The sequence below is a fragment of the Dermacentor silvarum genome, chromosome 4 (assembly GCF_013339745.2).
Source record: "Dermacentor silvarum isolate Dsil-2018 chromosome 4, BIME_Dsil_1.4, whole genome shotgun sequence".
Taxonomy (NCBI): domain Eukaryota; kingdom Metazoa; phylum Arthropoda; class Arachnida; order Ixodida; family Ixodidae; genus Dermacentor; species Dermacentor silvarum.
The window spans coordinates 221,700,089-221,726,910 of record NC_051157.2 but is presented as its reverse complement, the minus strand read 5'-3'; the positions used below and the strand labels follow the sequence as shown (position 1 = coordinate 221,726,910).

Genomic DNA, 26,822 nt, shown 5'->3' with positions numbered 1-26,822 from the left:
ACAGACGTCAAGCTCGTTCGAGAAAAACATCACCGCGTAAACGTCAATACAATGATCGATCTCGGACTCGATAGCAGACAATGATCGATCCCGGCGACGATAGCAGACGCACCTAAGGTTACCGTCAACCAAGCTCACTTTACACTATATCAGCGACATAGGTCGGCTGAACACTGGTCAAAACATGAACTGAGCTATTTCGATCTATAGCTTGAGTGATCAGGATTAGGTTACGTCTTGCAGACTGACACAGCGCAACGTCCACGCTAATGAAAGACGGGATCTATTTTGAACCGCCGTTGTGCATTTAGCAAAGCAAGAAACGAAAGTGTTGGCGGAGGTGTTGGTCGCAATTAATGCCAGGAAATAGCGGATTGTAATGTTGATCACCCCACTGAAAGAGCTTAGTTAGTCGGCGCGAGCTTTCTCCTCGCTCTCAAACACACGAGCTCATTGCACAACTATATGTGCAAAATCACAGCTGCTAACGATTCACCCAGCTGTTTTGAGTAATCGTTAATCGTTACCCGAACAAATCCGAGCTTTACAACACTTCCTGGTGCAGATTGCTGTGATTAAATGTGACGCTACTCCGCACAATAGCTTCCCCATTCTTGGTGGCGCCGCTTTCTACACTCGAATACCTAATGGCGCCGCCGTGCCTGAAGCAATGGCGGAACGCGGCAGCAATAAACAAACAATTTGAAGAAAAACGTTGAAGAAAACAGCCTTATGTATTTCACCAGAGAAGCACTCGAAGTCAGTCACAGACTACATTGCTAGACAGCGTCTCAAAAAGAAGGGTATTACAAAAAAAAAAAAAAAAAAAAGCGGGACAAGCTTCCACCATGCAATTGGGGCAACGGTTATGGCAAGTCATTTTCCAAACGTGCCTGCATGTATAGTTGCAGCCAGATTGTACCCCCGGGACCTACCACCTCGCGGACAAACACCAAACGGGGAGGCAAGACAGAGAGTTTCACAATCTCACTGGTCTATACGCAACTCAGAGCAGAGAAAGACGGGAGCATCTCCACGGGCCATTGAGGCGGTCCGCTTACATTCTACACGGCTTGCACATACGCTCGTATAACTATACGCCGGCTGGTTTGCATTGGTAATCAGGCTGCGCGCCAGCAGCTCTCTGGGAAACGGGCTCGCTGTGACCGCGTGCACTTACGAAAATGCGCGACGCGGCGAAAAGGACAGTTAACTCTTACGACGCTCTTGCATGAAACGAAGCCTGCTGATTTCCTGCGCCGATAGTGTTCGCTCGGCGGGGTAGAGCGTACGTAGACGGGGAGAGGCAAGTCGAGCGTAAGACCGGCTGCGCTGATATAGACATCTCCCGGAATCCGGACCACACGGAATCGTTGCATGGACCATAAGCGTGGAAAAACATTAGCCGTATACGGTCGTAAAGACGTCTTACTGTGAGATCGCGGGCCGCCTCTTCTTTCTGTGCGTGGATGCGCGCGCGTTTCTTTTCTTCTTTTTTTAAAAACTTATTTCTTCCCGGAAAGCTATCGGCGTGCTACGTTTTCCTAGAAAACGTCATCCGGGAAAGTCAGAAGCATAGCGGCAATCCAGAGACTAGAGCAGCGCTCATGGATGTGCAGGACGTTGACCCCTGATCAGCTTATAAAGCTTGTTTCACCATCGAAAAGAACTGCGTAGTCTAGAGACGAGAAGTAAGGCCATCGCTAGTTTATACCTGTATTCTTTTTCTGGTGCGAGATGAAATTAAGAGCGAAGCTTCGTTATTCCTCTTGCAGTCGTGGTGCTACGCGTACATCAGAGAGAAGTATAAGAGCCATCGTTTCCTTCAAATTCAGACACTGGAGTCAAGAACAGCCTAATGTAGATATTGCTCAACGCTTACATAATCTTACATGACGATTAAATTTCTTTATCGTAATATTCGTAGCAAAGGTGGAGGGGGGGGGGGGGATAAAATGAAAGCGAAATAGACAAAATACCACTCGTGACAGCCACATCACAGACTAACTGGCGTCATTCATCTCTATGGCTACAGCCCTCTACCTGTCCGAGAAATGTGGGATGCACAGTGTGACTAACAGTATGACAAACAGTGTCAGAGGCCAGTGCGACGAACAGGGTGAAAGATTGTGCGACGTAGGCTGTGAGAGAGCGTGACGAAGTGAGAGAGAGTGCGACGAATACTGCGAGAGATAGCGTGACGTACATTATGAGAGACAGTGCGAGATATATTCTGACGAGCCAAGTGACGAACCGTATTGGACGTCGTGTGAACGTGCGAAGGTGGCTACACAACCTTACACCATGTGCATTTAGTACAACACTATATGTCTTGACTTAGCGCCTCGCAGGCCGTACTTCGGTAAAGCTCGCCAAGCAACCAAGGCCGGTATTTTGTAGCTATGCCTTTCCGGTAATAATGCCTTTTCGCGATTATCGCGCTTTGTCAGTGGTCAGAGGGACGGTCCGTTCGCATTATCAACGGGATCAGCCGGCCGCGAGCGGTGGATGATAATACTAGTACAGAATAAGTCATAAGGCATCGCTACAAAATCGCGGCCCAAGCAACCATCAAGCACGCGGGTGAACTTGTCTGAAGGAATATAATCGCAATATCCGCAAGTCCATCACGCGGTTTAAAAAGAGAGAGAGAAAAAGAAGAACAATGGCGGCTCTTGTCAACATGGAAACACCGAACCTACCCGGCGACCTAAAAGAATCCATTACGCTTACTAATAGGCAATGACTTGTACATGCTACCGCATACAAGCCAGGCGTACCAGCGACTGCATTAGTCGGGAATAGCACGGTACAACGCTAACCCCTTTACACTTCAGCACAACGGGAAAGCGAATGCCGATCACGGCGGAACAACGCCGTCTGTTACCCGAAAAAGTTAAGCCTCCAGCGCGCGCCGTATACGCGTCGAGTCACAGTTTCTCATGAGCGGCTGCGTAGCATGCGAGAACGCGATCGGAATTGCTCGCTTCTCGTTGTCGCGGGCAAACGCGAACGACCTGAGCACCGGCATATTCGGTACGAACGAAGAGGCCAACAAATCGAAAACGAGCGCGCAATAGAAATCAAACAACGCAGAGGGGGCCCGGCGCCGAGCGTTGGAGTGTGCGGAGGAAGCGGTAATAAGCGCGATGTCGAGCAGGGAGCCGTGTGTTCCGCCGGCCGCTCTAATTCTCAAACCGATAATACCCCAGAGGCCGAGGGACGTGGGGGCCGCAACCGTTGCGGGCTACGTGTTATCCTCGGGACGAGCACGTGGCTCATTGGCGATGCAGAAGGGCACGCACTCGGGCGCGGGGGACGCATTGCTAATCGGCCCCGAAACACACTACCGTTGATTACCGAACGGCCGGCGGCCATGTCGGGGCGGCGGACGAGACATTGCTATGCATCGCTTGCCCGTGGCCGCGGCGGCGGCAGTCCGAGAATCCCTTCGGACAGGATTATATAGAAGAGGTGCGAGGTGGGGGGAAACATGCGTGTCGTGTGTGCTACAGACACGTGCGCGCGCGCGCGCGCGGTGTGTCACATCGAAGAAATTCCGTTAATCTATTTATTGATTATTTAATCGCTCTCAGGTACCCGAGGCGTTTGGGGGAAAGCAGCGGGAACAAATTGCGCGGTGGCGCCCAGGGCCTTATCGCGAAATGCGAGCCTCGATGCCCTTTCATCCTCGTCGCTCCGTACCCATCTTTTTTCAGCTATTTAGCGTCGGCGAATTGCGTATTCGCGCTCTCTTTGTCTGTGCAATTAAGGGTGACGATTTCACGTCGTTCCCGAGGAAAATTAAACAGTACACTTAAACCTCGTTCAAGCGGTTCGTGGCTACGTCGCCTCAGGGTTAATTTTACGGGACTGCCATTCTGCCTCGATTGCTGGAGTACGTGGCTAATTTCCCGTAATCCCCGTAACGAGCGCACCAACCTATACGAAGCCACCGCGCGGTGTTTGCGAGACTGCGGCGCAATATTTACGCGCTTGTCAGTTTGCGGCGACAACACGTGACGCGATGGCAAGACAGCCCCATATTTACCGCTATCGACGGTCGATTAAATCCCGGAGCACGATGCCGTCAGGATTGGTAGGGTGTGTGGGATAATCCCCCACCACCGTTCCCCACCACCCTAACGCCGCCCTAAAGTGAATTTGAATACGTTATACACGCATAGGAGTCTCCGCGGTAACCTGATGTACACGTACATAGGGCATATTCGATCTAGAATCGAGTAACTTGGATTAACCTAGGCTGCCTGGATTCATGCTAGGGGTGGCTTAAAAGCACGCACGGGCCGATCGATAACTGCTACTGAACGCTGCTATGGCGATTTCTTCCACCCGTTTGCCTCTTAATGGATCCACAAGAATACCTGTAATTGGGTCTGCCTAAGGTCTACAGCCTTATAGGCAGACATAAGGCAAACATCTTTTCTTTCGTAACGCTGCACGCATTTTCCCGGTACAAACTACGTCTAAGCAGCGATAACTATTTTAAGTGCACTACTTCGCAGAACTCGCATTCCCGAAGTCCTGTACGTTCGTTTATCCGCGGCCTTGGAAAAACGCTGATATCACGGTGCATATACGCCGCTTCGTTGAAGCGTGAAAAAAACAAACTCCAAATGGATTCTCGTTTTTTCGCGCCGTCGCTACCGCCACGACGAGAAAACGCTATCACGCCTGCAGCATGAGCCGCTTTTATTTAATCCTCGCGTCGCTAATCTCCCGCATGAAACAAGGCAGTGGCTGTGCGAGCTTTTATCGATGTGTTAAAGAGCTGCCCGTTCTCACACGCTGCGAAGCGCAAGCGTATACCAGGCAGCGTGGCGTCTAATTAAAAATGCGCATTACAATGTCCTCTATATCATCACGTTTCTTTTTTTCCTCCTCGCGGCCTCTGCGAACCAAATGCCAGTGCGGATTTCCAAACGCCGAGAGCCATATCGCGGTCGCGGAGGGAATTCACAACGCCAATATAAGAAAACCAGCAGGCGAGGGCCTCGTTAGGTACAGAGGGGGCAGCGAAACTTGGACACTTCAAGTGAGCCCGGAGTAACCATAACTTGAATGAAGAGCGAAAGAGAACTTCAAAAATTAAATGTGCGTCGTGAACCGATTGACATTCTCAAGGCACCTTTAAGGGTATAAATGCAGCTAGAACTCACCCTCATACACCCTTTACAGGTGTAAGGGTGTGAGTTAGACAGAAAGTACCCTTAAGGGTGTATATGTGCTTACAGTGTCGGGTGACCTGCAGAGAGAGAGAGAGAGGGGGGGGGGGGGGCTGTGCGCGTCTGCTCTTGAAGTGAATCTTGAACGCTCCTTATATTATAGACATACCGACAAAGCACGAAAGAAACACAATACGGACAGCAGGACAGCGAGACTGACGGATGAACTCACTGTTTCACTTTTGCACTCTTTGGAAGTTATTTAAGTAAGACTGGCAAGTTAGCTTTCCTTTCCTTTTTTTTTTTCTTTCTTTTTTTCGTTTCTCACAGAAAAGTCGGCTCTTTCTAACCGACCATATACAAACGGGGAAAGCTGTTGGAATCAGCTCACGAAGCGCAGCCTTTCTTGATGCGGCAATTAAACGGTCCGTAAAACTCGAAATGGTCCATAAAACGACGCCGAGCAGCATCCTTATATACAAACGCCACCGTAATGGTGCGTCAGCGCACTATTAAAATTAATCGCAGCGCTGCGATCGGCTTACCGAATGACAGTGACTGATCGAATTGCTGCTCTTTACAAAATGAGCCAGGTTTATAGCGTGCGACGTCTACCTAATCACACCTTCGTGGGGTTAATTAGCCGCTGCACCGTCTTTTATCATCGGATGCAATTCCCAAAGCCATCGAACCGTTCGTCTAACAAAATGCGCGAGGTGGAAATCAATGCGCGATTCTGTTTTTTTTTTTTTCCTCTCTTCTTTTTCTCGTCGAAACTGTATAATGAGGCTCGTTAAACGCTTTCAACTCATTTTTTCGCCATGGAAATCCTGCAACGAAATAACTTATGCCAACCGGAGCTGCTGTCTTCGGTACGATTTTTCGTAGCACACTGCTGCGTGCACAACACAACAACAACAACAACAACAACATAATAATAATAATAATAATAATAATATAGTAACAATAATAATAATAATAATAATAATAATAATAATAATAATAATAATAATAATAATAATAATAATAATAGCGTAGCGAAACGCTAAAAAGAAACGAAAGAGAAAACAAATCGGAGGACAAGGAGGTCAAGAGCACTCCCGCGAAGACGTGCAAGTCGGCGACAAAAGAAGCTGGCCATGACGGCACTCGAGCTCAAGAACGCGCGAGGACAAGAAAGAAAAACAAAATGAAGCGGAACAATCAGGAGAACAAGAAAGCGGGTGAAAAAGGATTAAGCAGTTAGCAAATTAAGAAAAACGCAAGAAAGAAAGAATCCGCAAATAAGAATAGTCGCATGTAAATCAATCGCCCGGCGGCCAACGTTTACACTATAGGAAGGGAGGGGGGGGGGGGGGGGGGCAGGAAGGCCGGCGTGACGCATACGCGCAGACACACACGTAGGGATTGCTCGGAGTCCTCTTTAGCCTCCGCATATTCGGCATGCATAATGAGTCGCCGATGCTGAAAGCCGATAACGACGAAGGCAGCCTGTACGTTTGCGGGGCCTCGGATACTATTTCTTCTGTCGCTTTGGCCCGACCGACCGAAACCGGAGACGGAAGGCGACACTCGGACATTACCACTCGCGGCGGTCACTCGTTGTATACCGTCCCAAGGGTAATCTTAAGCCGCACGTCTTTCTTGCGTACGAAGTGTGCGCTCGCGCTCCGTCTCTGACGCATCGTTCGTCGGTCTGCACAAGCGCGCGCACATGCGTGGGCAACTGTATGCGTAGCTGTATTTTAATAACCGCTAGCGCCGTATTTGGTACACTTTGTTCCGAGGCTTCCGCGAGCCGTACGATGAAAAAAAATTAAGGAAGGCACACAACGACAGGTCAGCGCAGACTTCGCTATCGTGATGTTCATCAGTCATCCTCTTTTCCTCCGATCCCAGGCTCAGATAAGAGTTTATAGTTGGCGACTTAGCTAGAAGCCGTGCGCCAGTGGCGATTTGCCAAACTGTAACACCCATGCCAAGTTTTGCTGCGCGCAGTTCTTTCGTTCGGTTGGTGTACGATTTGGTTATAGTCGGTTCTTCTTCGTGAGGTTTATTTATCGTTTCGTGCCTGTATCGCGCCATTGTGCTTGCACTAAAATGCTTGTACGTAGCCAAGCTATATGGTGCCGACCGTGATCTGAAAGACAGATGGAAAGTGTGCAGAGATCATCTGTCTTAGCTGCGACGCGTTATGCCTGCGCTGTGAAGCAGCTACCACGCCGTATCTGCACTCCGATAAGCCGTTTCGTGTTTCAATTATAATGTTAAGAGGAAGCTTTAGCTCGGGGCTCCTATCTAATAAATACATGGGAAAGGAGAAATCGTTTTTCTCGGCAACCACTGCAGGAAAATTGATTAAGTTTGTTGCATTTAAAAGAAAAAGTTAAGATGTAGTGATTGTTGGCAGCGAATTTTCTACTTAGGCCGTCAACATTTTATAGAAATGACCGAAACGAAACTATGAAGTCTATGACTCTGTAACTCGGCAGTGAGAAAACGATATTGAAATTCGGTAAATTGCGCCTAGTACACCTTAAGCGGACAAATTTAATGCGTTATAGATGGCTGTAAAGTACGCCACTAATATGCGAGTAGCTATTTTGCAAAACCTTCGTAAGCATCTTACCAAATTCAAGTAAGATACAAATTAATAAAACAAATTTGTCCGCTTTCGATGTTCTGACAGACGCAATTTACAGAACTGCGATATCCATTATAGGTGCAGAGTTGGATTTGTAAACTTCGTGCCTTTTTTTTTTTTTTTTTGCAGACCTGCCAATTGTCGTAAATCCATTCAAAACATAAATCGGGATACCGCTTCCAACAGTCACAAGAATTTAACCTTTTCTCTGAAATGCCGCAAATTTCACTGAAATAGGCCCAGGGGTTATCTCAGAAAAACACATCCGCGTCTCGCATGCATTTGAATAGGCGGCGTCGGAGTTAAGGCAGAGCCAAAGCTTCCTCTTCTTTGGGCGTAAAGCATATGTGGCGTTTCAGTTGTGGCCTCAAGCTCAGCAGCGCAACGCCCATAGCCACTTGGCTATCGCTACGGGTGATACACGATAACTGACGCGGCTTTTATATTGAAGGATACAGCTGGGTTACGAGAGTCACCGTCGCGGAGCTCTGTTGAAATGTTTCAACCGTCCGAAGTTCCTGAACTCACACCACAATCTTACTACGCGGGCGTTCTTGCGTTCCTACCCCATAGCTATCACCAGGAATCGAACTCGCAATCTCGAGCTCCACATAAGTACGCTTAACCGCTAAGTCTTGCATTTAAAAAAAAAAAAATACGACAGAGAACTGCAGCGATGGAAGCGACATTTTACTTTTTGGAGCATATTTCGGAGCAGTAAAAAAAAAAAAAAAAAAAAAAAAAAAAAAAACACTTTGGAGCAGCCGTAAGTGTTTTCGGAGAAGATGGCAGAATATGCCATACGACTCCTGGAGTTAAATGCATCACCGAAGCGTGTCATAAATATTAATATTTATTGTGAAACATGTTGCACATACAATAACCAACGCAAATTGCACGAAACAAACAATTGAGATGTTTGGTTATCGAACGCGCAATAAAATGAGCTATATATTTAAAATACCAGTACTTGTGGCAGTAATGAGATCAAACCGGTAAAGCTGAGCACCACATTATAAAAGTAAGCACAATCACATATAACCGTTTCCAAAGCAGTAGTTGATAATCGATCGGTACGAGATCGAAATAATCTCAGTCACTTTCGCATTTCACCAAAATAGTCTGCATGTCCGGTTCAAAAATACAGCTAAATAACTTATATATTTTAAATGCCAGTTCTTGTGGCAGAAATCGAATCAAAGCCGATAGAGCTGAGCATCACAATGTAAAAGTAACAAGTCACATATCGCAGTTGTACCACAGCAGCAGTTGGTAATCAGTACGAGATCTACTTTCCCAGTGCCCTTTCGGAGCAGGTACGGAGCAGTTACTAACAAAAATGAGAGTTCGGAGCAGCATGTAGCAGCATCTCTCTTTTGGAGCAGTTTGGAGCAACTGCAGCACCACTTACATCCCTGGAACTGTGTTAGTATTGTGCACTAGACGCGCATCTCTACGGTACACGTTCCTGATGCGGCATGTGTACTATACGTATATACGATGAACGGCGGCGCGCGCCCCCGAATGCGAAGTTGTCTGGAATGCCATAAAAGTAGACTGGGTCTGCAGATCGCACGTACATAAGAGCGTATACACGAGATAGAGTAGAGGGGTGGGGAAGGGCTACCGAATCTCATCACGCTTCGCCGAGTTCGTCGTCCGTGACGCGCAGGAGGAGGGGAATATGCCTCTTGCACGACGCGTCCCACATCTCGTCGCCCTTGGTCGGACGTCGCGCCGCCGTGAAGGGGCCCGCGGTGAAGCAGACATCGCGTATTCGCCTATCTAGATAAAAACGGGCATGGGAGAGGGAGGAAAGGGGGAGGTGAGGGGGGGATAAATGCGACCACAGGACCCCCCCCCCCCCTTCCCCATGCCATGCCCCCTCACTCTTCCTACGCACAACCCTCACATTTTCTTGCATGCTCTATTCTTTGGTTTGCTGGCGTTTCCTCCATTGCTTCAGCGACTGCTCTTCATTGAAGCCCGTGTACAACACAGGGCCCTCGCCGAACGCACGAGCTATACACACAGAGACGGACGTACAGACGCACATACACACCACACAGACATATGAACACAACACACGCACGTTAGTCTACCTTTGCGTTCGTTCGTAAGTCCGCAACAGCCGTTACAGCAACATGACGCACGAACAAGTCGCCGCGACTCTCTTTTCCCTTAGAGCAATTTCAGATATCCAGTACAGCCAAGCGGCTACTTATGACTACCTTCTAAACTAGCTTCTAAACAGGAAGCAAGCAGACGAGGCGTGCACCTCGTGGTTAGGGGGCATGACGCAAATCCCAGACCATGGCCTTCGAGACTGTCGACGCGCTGGGGGCGTCGCCAATCGCAGAGGCGATACGGAGCAGCCGCGCTGGATCTAGACGTTGAATATCTGAGCTAGCTAGGCTCTTTACGGGCGGTACATAATTTCATCACGGTCGGCCTTTCGAAGCATCCGACTTCACCTATCTCCGATATTTATCTTAAAAAAAAAAAAAGAATGAAGCGTTCCATTAGCAGTGGTAGGCATTCTTACTGTATTTCCGTCAAATATATATATATTACAAATCTTTCATTGACAAGTTCCACACAACTGATAAGTTAGCTTTCCAACCGAGCTGTTCAAAGGGGATAGTATATAAACCGTGTTTGAAGTAGCCGCCACTTCGACTGGCGGAGAAGCTTGTCACCACGGACTACGCGCGCGTCTCTTTTCTTGCTTCATTTCTTGGTTGCTCACTGCTGTCCTTCGAGCCTATCGCGACCATTAAACAAGGGGCCGGTTCACTGAAGTTTGAGAAATAGGGTGTACCGGGGCCCACGGGCTCGCATAATAAATAAGGACGGACGCAGAAACAGCAGGCGCGGCGGCGGCAGCTCATTTCGCAAAGTGCTTCGATGGCAACAAATTACGGGTGCGCGCCGAAGGTACACACGCGGAAATGCATAGCGCCACCAGCTGAGAGAACAAATTGCGGCAATAAAAAACACGCCGAAGCAATCAAGCCAGCTTGCAACCCTTCTACTGAGAAGCGTCGGGCGCTAAAAAAAAAAAAAAAAAAGTGAAATAGAAAAGAAGTAAAAAACGATGAGAGAAAGTTCGACGCATTGCCGACAACATTCTAAAAAGAACTGACAGGAATAACTTTGCCTTAACGAGTACAAAAATGGGCACCGAATATAGCTTGCTCATTGTCGCCAGAACCCCCTTTTTTTTGCCACAAGCCATTTGCGTATAATTTCGGGAGGAATCGCGCGTTGGCGAGCGTCTCGGTCGCGAAAGCGTCGTCGTCCAGAGAGGCAGCGCGCGCGCAAGCGGTGTTTCTAAAATTGTCGTTGCGCCCTCGAATAGGGCAAGGTCTGGTGAGATTTTATTTTTTCGCTTTTTCCGTGTTTTTTTTATTATTATTCTTACGCAGCCCCTGCGGCTTAAAGCATAGCGTGGCCCATTAGCAAGGCATGAGGAAACGTGTGCGGCATTACATCGACAGTCGTGGATGTCGCTGCGATCGCACAGGCGTTGTATGTGATGCGGAACAGCCAAGCATTAGAACGTGAAGCTGCACTAACTGCGCATGTAAGGCTTAGTTAGCCTGTACGTCGGTCTCCATGGCAACCGTGTGTGCTTGGTTGCCCGAACACAGTAAAACGAAATGAAAAAGCAGGGAGTAGTCTGTATGTGTCCACATAGTGGACATGCCCACTTCGTCTGCTGCTGAAGTGCTGATTGGCTGGGGGTCGCCTGTCTCTTTCTGACGCGTACCCCAGCCCAGTCAATCAGATTCAGCAGCAGACGAAGTAGACGAAATGGTCAGAAAAGGAGCTGGAAGTCTTGGACGTGACTGCATAAGGGTTAACCTGGTAAGGTAAGGTAAGTCCTGGGAGGGTATTCTCTATATGCCCACCTAGTGGACATGTCCATTTCGTCTGCTGCCCGAAGTGCTGATTGGCTGGGGGCGCTTGTCTCTTTCTGACGCGTACCCCCAGCCCAGCCAATCAGGACTTCAGCACCAGACGAAATAACCTGTTCACTAGGTGGACACTTACGGAATACCCTCCCAGCACTTTGTCAACGCTTATGCAGTCACGCCCAAGACTTCAAAAACGCCCGTGTGCTTGCGTTGTAGTGCACGTTAAAGAACTCCAGGTGGTCAAAATTAACCCGGAGCCCTCCACTACGGCGTGCCTCATAATCAGAACTGGTTTCGGCACGTAAAATCCAAGAAAGAATAAGGAGAAGCTTCTTTTTTGATCCGCGTAGTATCACTTGACCCCACTTTTCACATTTGTAGACATGGGGTCAGTCACTTTCTGGCGATACTTATACGTTTGTCACGATGAAACCTCCCACGTGACACCATGTTGGAACGACGGGCTTCGACATCCAAAATATGCGCGCTGATAGTCCTATCCGCCGATGTAGCCGTCCGAGAATATGTGGCTTCCCGATTAACTAATCCCTCGTCTCCCTTCACCAACGTAGCATATTCGCAAGTGTTACGTAGAGCTATTTACAATTTTCAGTGAGACAGCACGGCTTGGATGTTTGCGTCGTGACAAAATTAGGCCTTCATGACCGGATGAATGGATGGATTTAGCCAGGTGATGTCATGAGCTAGGTGAAATCAAAATGACGGCGTACTATAAAAGAGGTGATGCAGACAGTGTCGCTAAAAGGTCTCAAGATGCTAATTACTAGTGATTTACTATCATAGTTCTTATCTTATTGTGTGTAAGTGCATCAGTACTATTTGTTTTGTGAGGGATTATGCACCGCATTGGTCATTTTTTGCATATACGTGTTTGCACGTGTTCTGTATCTTGTTCAGCATTTGAGAATTCTTTATTTTCACTATTGATATGTACAGCCTCTTCCCTAATGCTTTACATTGAAACATTCAGCACTGTGCATGTATAATGTTTGTCAGCCCGTTCTACTGGGTTAACGTCCTCTGTCAGCTGAAGGGGTGCATGTGAATAAAGTGAAAGTGATAAGATGGACAGAGAGAGAGAGAAAGACAAAGGAAAGACGGGGAGGTTAAGCAGACACTATCTCCGGTTGGCTACCCTCTACCAGGCGAGGGGTAAATGGATTCGATAGGTGTGAAAAAAAAAAAAAACAGGTTGCCCAGCGTATGCTTCCTGCTACACCCATTTCACTTCTACAATGAGTTAAAGCACTACGAGTGACGATAATTTAGAGGTGACATCACACGGGCTCACACGTCACAAGGGTGATGTTTCACAAGCCACCGAAGTACCGCGGCGCGGTACTTCCGCCCGGGGAGGGGGGAGGACGCCCGCATACTTCGATTTAGGTGCGCGTTAAGGAACCCAGCTGCTCAAAATTTATGGAGTCCTCCACCTACAACGGCGTGCCCCATAATCAGATTGTGGATCCCTGGCACGTTATATATATCAGAATTTGCGCATTACTTCGCAGCTGCGATGCAGTCTTCTTCCCGTGCTTTCCAACCCACGTCTAACACACCCTGATCACACCTACATCGCATCTCGAGTCGTAGGCGACCGCAATAAATGTGCTAATCACCGTGCACAATCGCCGTTTTTTTTTTTTCTTTCTTTCTCCTATAGGGGTGCTTTGGGATCGCCGTCAAAACTACACACTTTGAAAATAGGCAAGGCAACAACAACGAAAGCACAAACGACGGAGAAAGGGTCTCCCGTTCTCTCCTAATTCTCCGGGGCGTTCTGTCGGCAACACGCGCTTGTCCCACGGCCCACGTACACGCTCGCGCGACACGACGGAATGAACGCGTATCCGTGCCCCGGCTGGCTGGCTGCGCAAGGGTGGTTGCGGAATGGCGCAATTAACCCGCATCTGCATAGACGTAAAAAAAACGCGTCCCCCGACGAGACGCAGCCTCCGCGGAAAGCGACACAGAGGGAAAGGGAGAGTTACGCGACGCTGCTGCGGATGCATGCTGCCCGCCAGCTTGCCGGCTCCTCGCTAAATCGTGTACTCTATATACTTCAGTAGGCGCATTACCTACCAGCGTATAGGTCGGCACAACAGGCGGACACTCATTCGTACTCATTCACCAGTAGTTCTTGCAAGCTATGGGCTCACATACACTCCATGTGCACTGACACACTCACTCATGCTTCCCAACACTCGCTTTCGTTCGTAGTCACTTCCAGTCACACTAAGTCCCGTCCACTCGCACGCCCCCATGTATAGTGACCCACGTTCCTAATCACGTACAATGCAAAATCATGCAAAATCAATGCTAGTCACCGACTTCCATTCGTACTAACATTAACCGGCGCTCACTCACGTTGACACTTACGTTCGCTCACACGTTTCGTTATTCAATAACGCTATATCGCCCACCTGCAGGACACGAAGTGCAGCAGGACACGAAGCCATCATGTATAATGACAGATGCCTGATGTATAATGCTCGAATCTAGTCTCGCGGAGTCGATGTGTGATGAGAGAGAGAAAGTGCCGAGCTATAAAAGGTTCGAAGAAAACAGCCTAGATATTCTAACTCGGACTCTACAGGCGAATACACTGTAGCGTTCCATATGAGCCGCAACACGTACGAGAGATTCGTTTAATAACTACCAGTAATTGTAAAGGCGTTTAGTTCTCCCCTTTTTTCGGATGCTGGTGCCGCCGTGCAATCCGGTGGCCCCTTCGACCAAGATGACAGTGTTGGAGGTCATATTGAGCACGACTGTACGTTAAGTTTTAGTTAGTACTGTTAGCGTTCCGGGGGGATGCCACCGCGTTTGTTACGCATGCTGGCGCGTTCCTCATAGATGTCGCTGAATGGGCTGCAATGAACAAGCTATAACCGCCGCGGTGGAGCCGCGGCTTTACGGCGTTCGTTGCGCCGCTGAATACCAGGTCGCGGGTTCAAACCCGGCGATGAGGGCGGAACGTAAAGCCGCTCGTGTACCGTGCATTGGGCGCAAGTTAAACAACCCCGCGTGGTCAAAATCAATAAGGAGCCCTCCGCTATATACCGCGTTCTTCATAAACCACACCGCAGTTTCGTAACGCTAAAACGCCGCAATTTTTTAATTATTTTATCTAGCATAGCCTTCCACTAAACAGCGCGAGCCGAAATTGTCATTCCTGACGACCCAGCCCAGATCTTGCGTAAGAAGCTGTCAATGAAGCGCCAGGTTGTAGAGAGTGGTCCATACTGCAGCCAATTCAGACTCCCTCTTGGTGAGCACGTCCCTGACCACCGCAACGTTACTACGAAGTATACAGTGGTGTCTTTATTTGGAAGACGGCTTTCGTTCCAAGTTGTCTTCTTAGCAATGTCTACATTGATCGAACGGTGTCCTTCAGGCGTCGTCCAGACACTCGAATGTCTAGTCCACGATTGATAGCATCCCGTTGGTAGCCAGCCTAACAGCTAAAGAAGCTTTCGTGAGGTGGCCAATTCGCTGCAACCTAAGGCCGTCTAATTTTAAAGATTCTTTTTTCCATTAGTTGGCCCAGCATCAATGGCTCACACGAAGCCACGTCCTCGCAATCGCTTGGGATCTGTTACTCGCAGGCCAGGAGGCTAAGAAAATGAATAGAATTAAGGAATCCTTAGAAATTGCAAACCCCGGTATGCCATTTTTCCAGCGGTACTCACGTTCCATGCGAATACAGCGGCGTTTTGATAGAGGGAGTACGCAGTCTGCGGGTATCCGTTGAAGCATCGTCGCAGTGCTCGTGATCTGCCCGACATACCATTTCTCTCTCTTCAAATTATATGCGTCACCCTGCAGCGGTATCTCGCGGTATCGCGGCGGCTGAGAGCGAAGGCACGGACCGCAGAGAAAAGCTATCCGCCGAGACCTTTCGCATTCCCCCGCGAGCCATATGCATGCAGAACGCTTGCAAGTGGGAGCACGCATGGCCTTACGCCTGTCGCGACGGCTGTTCCAGATACCATGCAGGGACCCACGCTCATAATATTCACAATATGAATAAACAAACGAAACAAGAAAGAAAGAAAGAAAGAAAGAAAGAAAGAAAGAAAGAAAGAAAGAAAGAAAGAAAGAAAGAAAGAAAGAAAGAAAGAAAGAAAGAAAGAAAGAAAGAATAATTGTTTCTCCGTTTCCTAGGGGCGTCAATGTTCGCTGCGCGTACCCGATTCCTCTTGGGGGCATCGGCTGGCGACAATAATTACACATTGCGGTCGAGTCAAATTGTACGCGTCACTGTCGATCGACGAGGCTGTGACGAGAGGTAACAATGGGAGATCGGTGAAACGGACGCCTCCCCCCCCCCTCCCCCTCCCACGCCCTCTCTCTCTCGCGGTGCAGTCTCGCTCGAGTGCCCGAATAGTTGCGTCACGAAACTGCCATGGTCACATTAAGATAATGTGAGCGCCTCGGCCCTCTGGCGGTATCCGTGCGAACATTATAGGGGCGTTTAGGCCTTCTCTGTTACCACCGTACCTCTGGCTTGAGAGATTGACGCAATGATCGCACGGAGCACGACGGGGAACCGGCATTCACCGTGCTCACGTTTATTACTACTTAAAGAAATAAAAGGAATCCTTGCGGGATAGTACTTAGATTTCTTGGTATTCTTCGTTGGCTGCTCCACGAAGCTGACTTTCAGCAACTCCTTTCGTGTGGAAACGTAGACGTAGAGAGGGATCTCGCTAGCTATGACACCTTGCGTCATATGCTCGTATTTTGTTAGGGCAACGAATTGGTCCGTACAAAATAAATAATGGAAATATGACAGCTTTAAGTGAAACTGAAATTGTTACTCTCACTGCAGTCTTGAGACGCAACTAGCAATTCTTCGAGTACGCACGAAAAATATCTCTGAGTGATGATGCGACTCGCACCCGATGAACGCATACTCAAAACAGACATGTACAATAGGAATTAACTGCCGCTATAACTTGTGGGTAAGAGTAAACGAGTCGCCAGTGGACGATATGGTTAGATGGGATTATTCAAGCCATAGGGAAGTGTATCAGTGAACTTTAAAATATCCTCTTAATCAGATCTCATTGAGGTTCATATGTTCCCGGTGTGACCGAGTCGAAAGCGACTTGATGTATACGTAATGCAATGTATTACATCTCATGGAGGTGGTGACAAGCGCAAATGCTCTCTCCGAGCTCAACACACTGGTGAAGTTACTTCACAGGAGAACTACGTCCCGCAGCTCAAGGCACGAATCGCCATGTAATCTAAGGGCAACCTGCAACGACGTAGGGAAATGTACCACGGTCGGAGACGCGGTGAAAGCAGTACACGTCCTGACGAAGCATGCATGAAAGAATGTTGGCGACATTAACTGCTACGCTAAATACATATGATATTTATATAACACTCATATAACCACCTAAAGTTTTTGGCATCTCATGGCACTAGTCCGTGACATCAATACGTTTAGCACCACACATAATTTTACAGTCATCAATACTGAGTTTCCATTCTCTCTCCTTTTCTCACCCAGGTCTGGCAAGATATCGAGAGCGTGCTCCTGGACGACATCAGCGGGGCGAGGCACGCAGCGTCGGGCGTCAAGGCAGAACCGGAGACACAAGCCTGTCACGATGTCGGCTACGACTACAAGACCACCGCGGTCCGCAGAGACCAAACGCCGTCCATCCTACCAGCCAACAGTGCCATCCTGGTCGCCGCACTGACGGCGCCCGTTCCGAGCCGACCACCGACGCTACAGCACCAACCAAGCGTCGCGCCGCCTACGCAGCCCACGCAGGACCCACCGCAGGCGAGGCAACAGTCACCGCCCGATGACCAGAGCGCGCAGCCAGCGAACGCGTCAGCGTCGACAACGGGCTTCGTCACGCTAGACTTCGACTTCATGCTAAACTCGGACGACGCCGCTCTGTACCCCGAAGTTAACTCGTACGAGACCGAAAGCGAGCTCAAGCCGCAGCACGAGCAACAGCAGCAGGAGCAGCAACAGAGGCAAGACCAACCCGAGCACCACCAACAGCCGCAGTTCGCGAGCAGCGTGGCTTCGACGAACAACGCAGCGTCCATAGACCACCTAACGTACCAGCAGTCGGCTCAGGCGATGAAAGCGGAGGCGAATCCCTTCGACGTGTCCATGCTCTCGGGCTCCCAGTACACGTCTCTCTGGGCAAACTACCAAAGCGCGAACCCCCTCCAGACCCCGCCGTCGAGCCAAATGTCGCCGCCGGCATCTCCGGACCACTCGCAGCTGGGCCAGCCTCAGCACATGGGCGCTCACTTGGACGGCAACGGCCAGTACCAGACCAACCTGCCCTCGATGCACTCGATGTCCATGAAGGCCGAGGACATCCTCACCCAGTGCCTTCAGCAGCCGCCCCAACAGCACCACGGCAAGCAGCAGACGCCCCCGCACTTGCGCATGGTCACTCCACCCTCCTCTCCGAGGTTAGCGGATCTCCTGAGCGCCGGCACCACGATGGGACCTCCGAATCCATTCCCGGTGACGCCGCTCACGCCGGACATCCACATGGCCGACCCGTTCTGCCGGTCTGCGCCGCTCGCCGGTCCCAACGGCCAAGAAGTCCCACCCGCAACACCAGCAGAACCAACAGCAGCAACGGACGGCGGTGAGCCGAAAGAAGGTGACCATCCACACCTGCTCGCACCCGGGCTGCAGCAAGAGCTACACCAAGAGCTCGCACCTCAAGGCCCACTTGCGGACGCACACGGGCGAGAAGCCGTACCAGTGCAACTGGAAAGAGTGCGGCTGGAAGTTCGCCCGCTCCGACGAGCTCACGAGGCACTACCGCAAGCACACCGGCGACAGGCCGTTCCAGTGCCGGCTCTGCGAACGCGCCTTCTCGCGCTCTGACCACCTATCGCTGCACATGAAGCGGCACACGTCGCTGTGAGCCGATCCTCAACCACCTTACCGCCGCGCGCCTGCATCGCAGTTTGTCACCACCACCCCCTCAAGGCGAACAAACCGATTCCTTGTTAAGTTTTCCTCCGATAGACTCGGATTGTGCGACGTCTCCTCCCCACGACAGCGAGCAGTTGCTGAATGCTTCCTGTTCCAGTGCTCCCGTTGCAATTGTACTCCCCGGTGCTGATCGCATCAAGCTCCCTCGCCACCGTACTGTCCGCGACCGCACCTGGACTAATGTGTCGTGGCTACCCCCTTGTTTTACCTGATGCTCCCATGTTCAAGAGTGTGTGTGACGCGCTTGGCCTCGGCCGAGCTGACGGACACTTCTTCGGTGCCTGCGCGCCACCGCGCGTGCGCCGTGGCGCGTGAACTGTGCTCCTCGCGCGCGCACGTCGGTCGCGTGACGGTGAATGACGCTGACTCGCACGAAGCGCTTGACGGGATGCGCGAATTCGAAAGCGTGTTGTGTACTCTCTCATTTTACCTTAGCTGTGGACGTCCATTTCGTCCACATTTCTTTCTTCTGTTCGTGAGTTGCGCGGGCTCTTTGTAGGAGAGCCAATGTTGTTCAGTGTGCAATAGTGTCCGATTTAATCTCGTCGTAGAAATGTGTGCGTGTTAAAGCCAGTCGGCACGTGCTGTGTATTTGTTAGATTTTAGAGATGTTACACCGTACGGGACCAATGATAGAAGCCGTAGTACATCACGTCAAGCGCCTATTGCTGGACGAGTTAAATGAACGGCGAAAAAAAAAAAAAAAACTCGCAACAGGCAAGGTTGCCTCCTTCATACCTCGGCCAAGAACAGCCAGGAGTCTGGAGTATGCAACCATGCTTGAGGCAGCGATGGAATGTGCAAAACTGGGGACCAGTAAGAGTTGCGGCTATAACTTAGCATGAATATGCAGAATGACCGCGATTCAAAACGACCAAGCTTGGCTTATTTATGCATGTGCTTCGATGTGCCTTAGAGAAAAACAGAAGAAACCCACCTGCTTTCGGGTGCAATAGAACGCTGTGTGCATAGTGAAGCGTTATATGCTATATTTACATGTGCTTCATGTGGCCGTGCATGTGACGTAATATCGTGCGCGTTAAGCTTGTAATATGCAATAACTGATGCAAAAGTGATCGTAACTTAGCTTGAGCTTCCTCTGAGCACACACACACAGCCCTTCCAAAAGAATGGCCTTCATTGTAGATCTTCAGATCTTGGTACAGCAAAGATTTGAGCACAGCATCTTGCTACGCGCTTGAAATGGACTAAAGTGGTCAACAGCATATCCCGTGAACGCTACGGTGTACAGTTCACTCACGTTCAATGAAGCCAGCAGATAATTTTAGGCGTTTTAGGACTGTATTCTTAGGGTAAAGAAGGAAGTCATCATCAGGTTGCGTTTTTTGAAAACGTGCGGACCTGCTCAACACAGCGCAGAACACCGTTAAAAGCATGCGGAGATTATTTCCATCGCAGTGTTGAGATAGGGCTTTATATTTCGAGAACAAAAATAAAACGGGACAAGACCCTGATTCTACTATAAAGACAGAAACACGTGAGTTGTTGGCACTTAGAAGCCGCAAGAAGGCTTTTGTACATAAACCATAGTGCTGTTGTTAATATATATTTTGTTTGTTATTTCGTTTTTCTGAGTGTAAGTTTACGTTGATGGAAGGCTTAATGTGGAAATCTTGCATATACACTCCGTATCTGTTCGTTTTCTTGCCTTTATTTTTTTAATCAGAGTTTACGTTTTGTTTAAGCCGGCCACAGTGAGAAAAAGACTAAGTTAGGTCACGGTTCTTAAGTGACGCTTCTCAAGTGTGGAAAGGCCGCCTAGGCTATCACCCATGCAAACACACACATACCTACACAAACCAACACATCGTTCATGTATGTCTTCAGGAGCATTCTGAAGGCTGCTGGGGTTTTTCTTCCAAGCATAGCGTTTCCATGGAACTGTCGTCTTTAAAGTTCTAAACCATCATAGTATACGAAACGCAGAACCCCCTTACTTTGAGGCCATTATTGGTACACTGTCTATCAAAACTATCAGAACCAATATTAGAAAGTTGTTGAGCGTTTCCGATGACGGCTCTAGCAGCTTACATGCAGTCCTTTATTTTCTTTATTATTTAATGATTCCAGACACAGCAGGTGAGTGTTACGGAATCTGATAACGTTATCAGAATTACCAATGCCTTTTATAAGAAGCAAAGTTTATATAACGCGAAACACACAATAGGAATAAAGCTTTATGAGAAGAAGCACTTCCAATCGAGACGTTGACACATGCGCTCCAGCTTAATGGTCACATGTCTCTATTTCGTTGCCTTATCTTCCCATTGTTCCAACATGAAAAGGTCATCTAACGTGTCATGGTTCGAGACACAAGAAGTGCTCACTAATTATAACCCGAAAAGGTATCAGCTGCCTTACTTTGCTTGAACGCGAGAACTCAATCAGTGCATCACTGGAACGCAAACAGCATGTTAAAATAAGCACGCCGTTATATTGCCTTATCGATAACCACGTGCCCTTCTCTTCCGCTGCACGGCAGGTGCCTTAAGACTTCATTTATATGCAAATAAAGTATGCCTTAATCGCATATGCCTTAATCACTGTCGCACACAATTTGCGCAGAAAAAGCACGAAGTTTACTTAAGAAAAAAAGTGATAGGTGTCCATTTCTACTGAAACTGCATTCGCACGCAATAAAACGGTGCCAGCTGACCAAGCTGACATGGACGCGGTTCAATGGGACAATAATCTGAAGTATTAAGATAACATAAAATTGGCTGGTGACACGTCTCGGGTACCAGACAGATTAGCCTTACCGCGATTGGAAGCCAGAAGGGACGCAAGAAAGAATGACCGCGGTCATAACGTTAACATCAGTTACCAGTTAAGCCACCGATTTCGAAAGCGCCGTCTGCTCGCCACTGGCGATACGTTTATCAACAAATAATAATCACAGCCACAGCCAAGAATTATGGTCGATTCTTTGTTACCGCCCAAAAAATGGACAATATAGGCGAAAATACCGCGATATCAGTAATGTTAAAATAGCGCCCTCTGGGCCTGATGCTTACGAGCGAAATTCAAGATAGCGATATCTGGCTATATAGTAATTTATAACCACTGCTTTTCGCTTAAAAAGAAAAAAGCTCATAGTCCGGTAAACTAAAGTTTCAGAACTCTTAAGTGGATTAAGCTTTACTGCCTAGTGCCCATTTTGTGCGGGTACAGTGGGCGCTGTGTTTTTTTTTTTTTTTTTTTTCTTATTACGTTTGTCTTCGCGCAACCATTCTGCAAATGCAACACGGCATCGATTTGGCGCTCATGCACGCGCACTGATCTTCGCATGTCGCTTCGTTTGACGCCGGCAGTGTCCTAAGTTTCTTGCGCGCTGCGCTCTCGCTTTGCACCTGATGTTCTGTGACGGAGTGTGGGGCTTAAGTGACGTTGTTTATGTTGTGCCGCCCCGCCACCATTCCTGCCATTTTCAAGCTAGTCGGCTGGTCGTCGTTACAATGTTGCTGGAGAAAAAAAAGAGATAGAGAGAGAGAGAGAGACATCTATATATACATATATTCTACTTATAATTGCATCCAATACTAGCGTACACGCTCAGATGCTCTTTAAGGTGTTCCTCGTGTTCAAAGTGTTCCTACGCCTTGAACATACAAAATTGCCTGTAAGGCTATGCAAGGCTGCAAAGCACAAAATCCGGAAATGCTATGGGGACTTTAACGTACCGAGACTTTTTGCGACGTAATGTGGTACATTGCAACGCCCCAGTGATTACAGAAAGTGTACGTAGTGTGACGCATCAGCGATACGAAGAAAGCCTACACAAGCGTTAAGCTGAATACGCAACTCATGGCGCAGGTGGTACAAGATTTCCCGATACGCAGCCACCCCCAGGCAACTACATTATCAAACATGTGTTCAAGGCGTACGCAGCACTCTGACGAAACGCGAGCTTAGAGTAGTTTTATTTTATGTACGTGTGTGTTCGGCAGACGCTATGTTTTCTGCATGGCCATGCATCAAAATACATGTCAAAGATGGTGAAAAAAAATTATGTATTTCGTATACGATATAAAGTTATATACATATCTATATACATATACCCAGACACAAAACACAAATGCTCTACCTACGTGCACAGTCGTAAGCACTAAAGCTGTCTCTTTGTTCCTGCAGGCCAAGCGCCTTCGAAATACAAAACTCTTCAACCGCGGCCACACTTATGTATTGAGCTTTTGAAGCGAAACGCCAGCTGAAACAGTGCTATCGCGGGCCGGCGTTTAGTAAACGAAAAAGAGAGGCGTCGCCACTTGCAATGTTGTGAAATGCTTGCAAACACTTGAGGAACCTGCCGACAGATGCCGCAATAGCCGCGTGACACGCAGAGCTCTCTCTGCGTGTAGTGCGGTTACTGCACCTATCTGGTGGCAAGTTTGCTATACCAACCCGCCAAATCGTCAACATTGACTGAATGTGCGGTTTTTATTAGCTTCTCTCTCATTCCTGGAAAGTGTACGTTACAAGTGAGCATTGAACATCAGCACGACGCACACATCGTCGTAGAAAACAAAGACGCCGCTGCGACATTTTGCGCAGATGATTTCGGCACGGCAATTACGCTCCCACAGGACGCTGCCTGACGACTTAGAGCCATTTAGGAAACCCCAATTTGGGAGTATAAGTACTGGCCCATGAGCTTATATCTAAACAAAGAACAACACCAAAAGCGAAAATGAATCAAAACCTGAAATTACTACAGCGTAACGTCTGCACATGCTGCATTGTGAATAAGTTGGCCTTACGGGAGCAACGTTGTTTCTGTTTGTTTCGTTTTTCTTTTTTCAACACGCGTCGTCAGCTCTGAAAGAGCGAGCGTATGAATGAAAACTGTCGATAAAAATGTGGTGTAATAAAGCGACAATGTAGTTGTTTGATATCTTCGGCGTCCACTGCGTCATTTATTTGCTTCAGTGGTACACCCCTGGTGCAATCACTGAGGTGTAGTGGGAAAAACTCACCGCGATAGGCCACTAAGCTGGCCACCTACCTAATCCGTGGCATGTCCACGATATATCCATGTCCTTACATGTCCGATATACCAATGTCCGATATATCGATGTATTTGACGATATATCTAGCGAAGAACACAAAAGGCGGGGAGGGGGGGCAGATCAGACTTCATTTGATTCAAAATACTCCTCCGAAGAACACGATTTCCTATTCGAAATGCAGAACGGCTTTCTATAGAGTCCGTTGACCTTCACAAAAATTCTGCAAGAATACATCTGGTGAGAAGGATGTATGTTATGGCAAACGTGCATTATTGTCACCTACCGGTGCAGAATCTTGCTTTATTCTTGCAAAGCTTGCTCAGTGTCTGTCGGTTAGAGAATACTAGCTGACTTCCTATAGGACAACGCGATATTTATTTATTTGATTTAACGTCCCAAAGCGAAATCGGGGCTATGAAATACGCCGTAATGAGGGGGCTCCGGAATTATTTTGACCGCCATGGCTTCCTTAACGCGCACCTAAATCTAAGTACACGAGCATTTTCTTGCGTTTGGACCCCATGCAAACGCAGCTGGCCCGGCCTAGAAGAATGCAGCCGATGACGAAAGCGCTTATCAGCGGCGGTCGAACGTCACGAAGTTACACCTGAGCGCGCTCGACAAGAAGCTCAGCTTGGCGCAGCAGAGCGAGCAGTCGTGGTAGCGCACGGTAACTATAGATAGTTTTCATGTGACGTCACCGAGGCAGCTCCCACCGTTCTAGTACCTAAAGATGGCGGCTACGATGACTTCAGTGTACCGTCTTATCACGCGCACTCTGTTTTACTTTTTGACGGCGACTGTTTTTCACGGGTTTATCGCTGTTATCGCTTTGAAGTTCGACGCAAGACGTGCCTGTCGTGCTGTAATGCTGTCATGTTTCTTGATTACGCCGCTTCTCGAGCTGCTGGTACCTAAAGATGGCGTCCGCGATGACGTATGTGCAAACTATCTATACAGATGCCCCTCAAGCATTACATTGTCTACGCAGAGCAGTGGCTGCAAGCCGCGGTATTCTCGGTGTGGCAAAAATCCTTGATTACACACTCCCGATATGTGTGTAAGTTATGCACAACGCACAAAGCCGCTTATAAAGGGTTTTGATAAATGAGTTGCAGCTAAACTCTTTGAAAACATTAGGATTAGGAGAACAGAGAAATCCGATGGTTTCCTGCGCATAAGGGGAAAGTGGACGAGACTCGGGCAAACCTCAACGAGGTTGCGCATTACTTGGCACGAGGACTTGCTAACCGTGACAGCCATAACCGAGCCGTTCACCATCAGGCCGGGGGAACATAGAGATCACTTAATAGCTTACAATGAGATGACCAAACATTACTCTCCAGGACGCAGGCAATTCCCATTGCCACACTCAAAACTAAACAGGGCTCAGGCCGTCTCACTGCGCTTATTGCAAACCGGTACATACCCCACGCCGTACCACATTGACAAAATATATCCAGAGAGGGAGATTAGGATGGAATGCAATGATTGTAATGGCATCATTGAAATCAAACATATGCTGGCGGGGTGCTCCGCAACTCTTCCCAACCTCCTGGAAGAATGGACACAGTGGCAAAAAAAAAAAAAAAAGAATCCAGACTCCATTGCTTCAAGATCAACTAAGGGCTGTCCAGAGGGTCCATGGTGTCACACGCTGAAGGGCTTGACCTGACAGTGCCAACATGGGAGCGGCCCGCCTCGGCTTAAGTCGAGCATATACGGACCTCTTTGAATAAAGTTTTCACACACACACTCCTCCAAGACCGGCGGCTCGACCTCTGAAAATTCCAACGCACGTTGGAGCGGGTTTTCCTTCGAACGTTAACTACGCAGACACGCTCAATATATACCATTTTTCGAGCGCTCGTAGCTCTCTTCGTGTAGATTTACTCTGGGAAGGTCACGAATGTGCTGGGCCAGGATGAAGCCACGAGCCTAATGAGCCGCGGACTGGGGACTTAGTTCCTTTGTGACTAATAAAATGTTATTTCTCTCTGCCGCTCTCTCTAGGAATGGCAAACATTGATTGCCTCGCTGTTTTCTGCACAGCGCCCCTCGCCCGTTCGGCTTTGGGGTAGTACAGCATGCCCACAATAAGCAACTGCTCTCCTTGCTGTGACGTCACAATACAGAGGTTTGTTGCATGTTGGCTGGCGTATATGATTCCGATGGTGTTGTGTGGATGGCGCAATAGACGACGGTGCGAGGCTGCTGCTAGGCGAAGACTAACAGCGTCTGTCAACAACATTCCAGACAAGTGTCCGTAGTTTACTCTCGACCGCCCGAACTGAAAATATATCCGTGGATGGTCACAAGCGCGTGCCAAGTTCACGTTCTCTCGCGAGTAACAAACTCGGCGCCCGGTTTTTCCCGCGCGTCTCCTTGAATGAAAAAAGGGTATCCAAGAAAAGGCCGACGGCTACAGAAGTCAGCTGGCGCAGAATGTCAAAACAATCAAGGAACTAAATAAGGTGCGAACGACCTTCGTTCATCGTGCGCGCCTAAGGTGACGTCATCGAGCGCGTGCTCGAATATTTATCGGTGCTGCGCCCCCCCCCCCCCCTCCCTTTTTTTAAGGAGGCAGCAAACATTCTCCGGCGGGCGATCAATTTTCAACAGACCGACCTTGCGCCATGGTTATGTTTTCACACGTGAAACACACAAAACGAACTAGTGTGCATCTGTGCGAAGTGAGCGAAATTCCGGGGACGCCAGAATGCATTTCAATGCGTTAACACTTGGAGTGTCAAAGTGGCAAAAAGTATGTGTGCGACGCCGGTCACGTGGGGTAGGAACAGCTTAGAAGAGCGAGTACGCATTTATATCAAAGAGGTGCCGACAGTACGATAACGCATTTACTGCTAAATCGCCGCCGAATTTTTCCTTTGATCGGACGGGAAGGTCAGGACGATATCGTCAGGTGTTGCCGCGCGCTCTTCGTACACAGCACTCGCAATCCCATGAGTCGTTGCGCGAGCGCTGTGTGATCACATGACATCGCAGTATGTTACCTCCTAAGCTTCAGGA

General features: G+C 48.8%; 2 protein-coding genes across 3 annotated transcripts in view; one reads left to right on the top strand and one right to left on the bottom strand.

The window, feature by feature from the left end:
- LOC119450989 (Kruppel-like factor 1) overlaps window positions 1-23,677 on the top strand; it is a 171,400-nt gene extending 147,723 nt beyond the window's left edge. The window contains exons 2-3 of one of the 2 annotated variants that reach the window (XM_037714425.2): window positions 17,296-18,303; window positions 18,371-23,677. In XM_037714425.2, the coding sequence (XP_037570353.1) occupies window positions 17,296-18,303; window positions 18,371-18,694 (1,332 nt within the window). In that variant the 3' untranslated portion in view covers window positions 18,695-23,677. Of the gene's footprint in view, window positions 1-17,295 lie in introns of both variants that reach the window. The other variant, XM_037714424.2, reaches the window with a different exon arrangement.
- LOC119450991 (F-box/LRR-repeat protein 12) overlaps window positions 1-26,822 on the bottom strand; it is a 462,769-nt gene that overhangs the window by 351,194 nt on the left and 84,753 nt on the right. The gene's annotated exons all lie outside the window — the stretch shown is intronic.